At 43.3% G+C, this 4116-nt stretch overlaps 1 protein-coding gene across 1 annotated transcript; it reads left to right on the forward strand.

Annotated features, from left to right (window-relative positions):
* Window positions 1–2443: 2443 nt before the first annotated feature.
* Window positions 2444–3035, forward strand: CCR75_002803 (uncharacterized protein; the record flags this gene model as incomplete). The annotated part of the gene is made up of 1 exon (XM_067960900.1): window positions 2444–3035. The coding sequence occupies one exon, from the start codon at window positions 2444–2446 to the stop codon at window positions 2963–2965; it is 522 nt and encodes a 173-aa protein (XP_067820563.1). The 3' UTR covers window positions 2966–3035.
* Between the last annotated feature and the right edge of the window lie 1081 nt (window positions 3036–4116).

Below are 4116 nucleotides of genomic sequence, written 5' to 3' on the forward strand. Positions count from 1 at the left end.
TACAACGTGCCCGCCTACAGGTTCACATTTGTGACCAACCCTTGTGTATGTGATGCACATGGGTGCATTCACATTAATATGGGCGACGCCTAGCGTCATCCATGATGAGGGCTAGCTTCGTAACGTGAGGTATCTAAAAAGATACGCTCGCAATACATATTAAGTGTTATCTATAAAGATGACATTTTAATTGGTAAGAACAGGTATTTATATTTAATGCGATTATATATACATCTGTCTGAAACTACTTCCTACTTGGAAAGTGCACACGAGGAGCCGGATTACCGCTTCCGTGACGACACTTAACCAGAGTACTTAGTGTGTTGGGTGAGGTCGCTTGCGCGCCCACCACAACTACCTCACTGCACGCAAGAGAAGCAGGTTTAACCGCTTCCTCGCTGTGCTAGGGTGTGTGTCTAAGTAGAGCGTGGCCGCATTACGACGTGCCCGCCTACAAATAAAGAGGGCCATAATGCGCGAACTTGCATCGAAGGTTGCGCTCGGCCTACTCCACCCCAGAATACACCCACCACCACTACATGATATGTAGTCCCACTACATCAACTCTTAAATTCATTCAACAAGTTCTAGTTTTTGTGTTTGCGAAATGAAACTTCTACTTCTCATTTTCATTTTTATGTATTGCGCAGTTTGTGGTGGTTAATAAGTTACATTCGATTTATAGTGCGTTTGTGCCGAGGTGTAGTTGAAGTTGAGTCACCGCGCGTGATGGATGAGTGTGGGTGAGTGATGAGTTATGACTACTGATAAATTTTATAAAATGAATTAGGGGGGTGACTGAATACCATAAGAGAGTGAGTAAATACTTCGGGCTCCCATTAAAAATGACAACATAAAACATTTTCAATATTCCCCTGCTTTAAAACATTTCCTTATCATTTTTCTAAAAATATACGAAATTAATCAAATTCAAGTCATAACAATAAAAAATTATTAACAACTATTCCTTAAAATTGTTTTTAGATCCCCTAAATTACATTTGGGAACCGATATAGCCACACCCCTTGATAGTCTACCTCTGTGTTTATGAAAGTAGCGTAATGGTAGCAACTTGTCGACTAGAGTATATTTTGAAAAACCTTTATGCAGGCCCCCATAGCTTCAGTAGCTCGAAAAGCCTGCAAAAGGATTTCACAATATTTACATAATTGCTTTGTTAATTAGCAAGATGCTTTTTCAACAAAGAAATTACGAGCAAAGCCGACAAAATGTGCAAAATAAGGAAATTGTGGCTTTCTTGCGCTCATAGTGGGTACAAAAACAGAGCACTAAAGATTCGCCTATTTAAAGGTAAGCATGCACTTCCGCAAAAGTTGAAAGAAGTAATGTAAAATATATCCAATTTTTAGCTTGTCCTCCGAAGACTAACTAACATGCATGCGCAAGGGCGCACCTCCGACCCTTGGCGCTTAATTCCAGCTCAACTTCCCCCTCGTGCTCGATTTGCTGCTCTTTCTTTTCGCTCTTTTTATGACTTGCCAATCAAGTGCGGGCGCTTGTGGCTTTTTCTTACACGTTTTTATTCAATATCGAAAGGGTGTGTGGCTATACCGGCTCCCTAATTTTAGGGAGCCGGTTCAGCCACCGGGACGTTAAACGTACTGTTTTTAACAGGTGAGAGTAGGCGAAGAGCACCCGCAGTTATTTTGCAGGTCATAATTAGAGCGATTACAAAGGATAATATTTTGTCCTTCACAAAACTTCAGTCACTGAGTTGCCGACAATTTGGATATTAATGGTGGTTGAGACAATGCTTTTTGTCAAGCTGCTAACACAACCTTGTGTATGATCGAATGGAGTCCACAAGAACTGTGAGGTTGGCAATTCGTAGAATGGAAGGTTCAGATGATGGAAAAGATCAGTCACAAAGGGTCGATCTATGCGCAAGGTTGTCATTTTGTAGGCTCCCGCTTCACATCAGGGTGATAGATTGTGGGGACGTTGTATTCGGCGACGGCCAGTCGTACAAGATAGCATTGTCAGCTGCTTCAGGAATGCTGCTTGTACTTGACGTGGCCACTGTTCGGGTCACATTGGACGCACACTTTCAGTTCTTTACTTTGAAATTGGTCCCGTTAAATGCATTTGTCAACTTTGTTTATTCTGGCTTAAGTATTTCACTTAGAGTTATTTGCTTGAGCGCTCATTTCACCAAAAAAATTGGACTGCCTTGATTTTACATGTGTAGAAGTTGCACATAAAGGGACACAAAAAACGGCCACTTATAGCTGTCCACTATGTAGAATAGAGCGATGTTGCCCAGCGTGAAATTGCACAAGTTTGATAGTCGATACACGCACCTAAAAATTTTATGCTTATGCATTCGTCAGGTTGCGAAATAGGCGCATTAGCGTATTGAAAGCCTAAGTCATTTACAGACTTCATCGATCGACAAAGTATGGTAAGGCTCTTTTTCCAGGTAATGGTGACTGGAGCGCTGCTTGCATGCAGCACCTATAATCAACTTGCTACGGCAGCTTTCGCAGGCCAGCCAGTGCACACGAATATTGCTGGCACAGAGTTTGGAGACAAAGACGGCGGCCAATTTGATTACAGGTTTTCGAAGAACTTTGGAGAGATTTTGAAGGGTGTGACAATTAGCACTGGAGAGCGTGTCGATAGTATTGGCGTTATTTTTCAAACGCCGCGACAGGAACAAGTAACATATTCGTACGGCGGAGATGGTGGAACTTTGCAAACGCTGATGCTCCAAGAGGGTGAACGTATTACAGGCATTGAGGCTCATTCAACTGTGAAGGACGGACGCAAGCGCATCTCGTTTATCAAAATTTCCACCAATCAGAACCGATTCATTGAGGGTGGAACTAAAACGGACGATGTTAATAAAGAAGACGCCGAAGATGGCTTTCAACTAATGGGGTTTTACGGAAGGCACGGTGACGAGGTCAATTCAGTGGGTGCTTTGTGGCAACATGCTGGGTAAATGTCGTCATAGTCGTCGCTGGAACGAAGGGCTTGTAGCATTGTGCAATGTAATTGATTTTGCGTTTATATCATCGACGATTGCTTTTCGCACTGCCGTCAATTTAATCAAACAATAAAGTCTTTGCTATTTAATGCTTCGAAAAAAAGTTACAAGTACATCGAGCTTCTTCGTCTCTTTTGCATACTGTCTTTTGGACAAAAGTGGTAAAATGGCCTCTACTTGATCAGGATGTGTGACCGGGTAGCCGACACCCATCCTACCACTGCCAAACTTGTACCTTACTTATAGCAAACAACTGGGCGGCTGACTCTCATAGGCAGATATTTTGTGAGCCTGTAAGTCCGTCACAAGACAGACCATGTGACAGAGCTTTTGCTTTATCCGCTTTGACGATAAAGGTAAAGTGAGTCAAAAGACGTGAGCTGAAACGGTGTAACGGCCTCAAGTTGCCCAAATGTTTCACAGTCACCGTTAAGTACACTTGGTGTTCTTAATAAAATGGTCAATTATTAAATTATAGTAATCAGACCCAACACTCGGGTGTGCACATTTGTGACCAACCCTTGTGGATGTGGTGCACATGGGTGCATTCAAATTAAGAGGGATGACGCCCAGCGTGATCCGGGATGACGGCTAGCGTCATCCGTTACGCGAGGTATCTAGAAAGATACGCTCGCAATACATATCAAATGTTATCTTATAGAGATACCATTTTAATTTGTAAAAAAAGGTATTTGTATTTAGTTCCATTAAATATAAATCAGTCTGAAAACTACTTCCTACTTGGTAAGTGCGCACGAGGAGAAGGATTACCGCTCCCGTGACGACACTTATCCAGAGTACTTAGTGTGTTGGGTGAGGTCGCTTGCGCGCCCACAACAACTACCTCACTGCACGCAAGAGAAGCAGGTTTATTCGCTTCCTCGGTGTGCTAGGGTGTGTGTCTAAGTAGAGCGTGGCCGCATTACGACGTGCCCGCCTACACTTGGTAGCACTTGAAATCCTTCCCACGACCCGCATCTCTGCGTGTGTACGTGAGGATAAGCCTCAATATGGATTGGGCCCACTTCCCCACATCTTTGAACATCATCGGAAAGTGGCAGGGCTTATGGCGCAGGGCTTGGTGAACAAGCCCAGGCTCCAAGGTT

Source organism: Bremia lactucae, linkage group LG12 (assembly GCF_004359215.1).
Source record: "Bremia lactucae strain SF5 linkage group LG12, whole genome shotgun sequence".
Lineage (NCBI taxonomy): Eukaryota > Oomycota > Peronosporomycetes > Peronosporales > Peronosporaceae > Bremia > Bremia lactucae.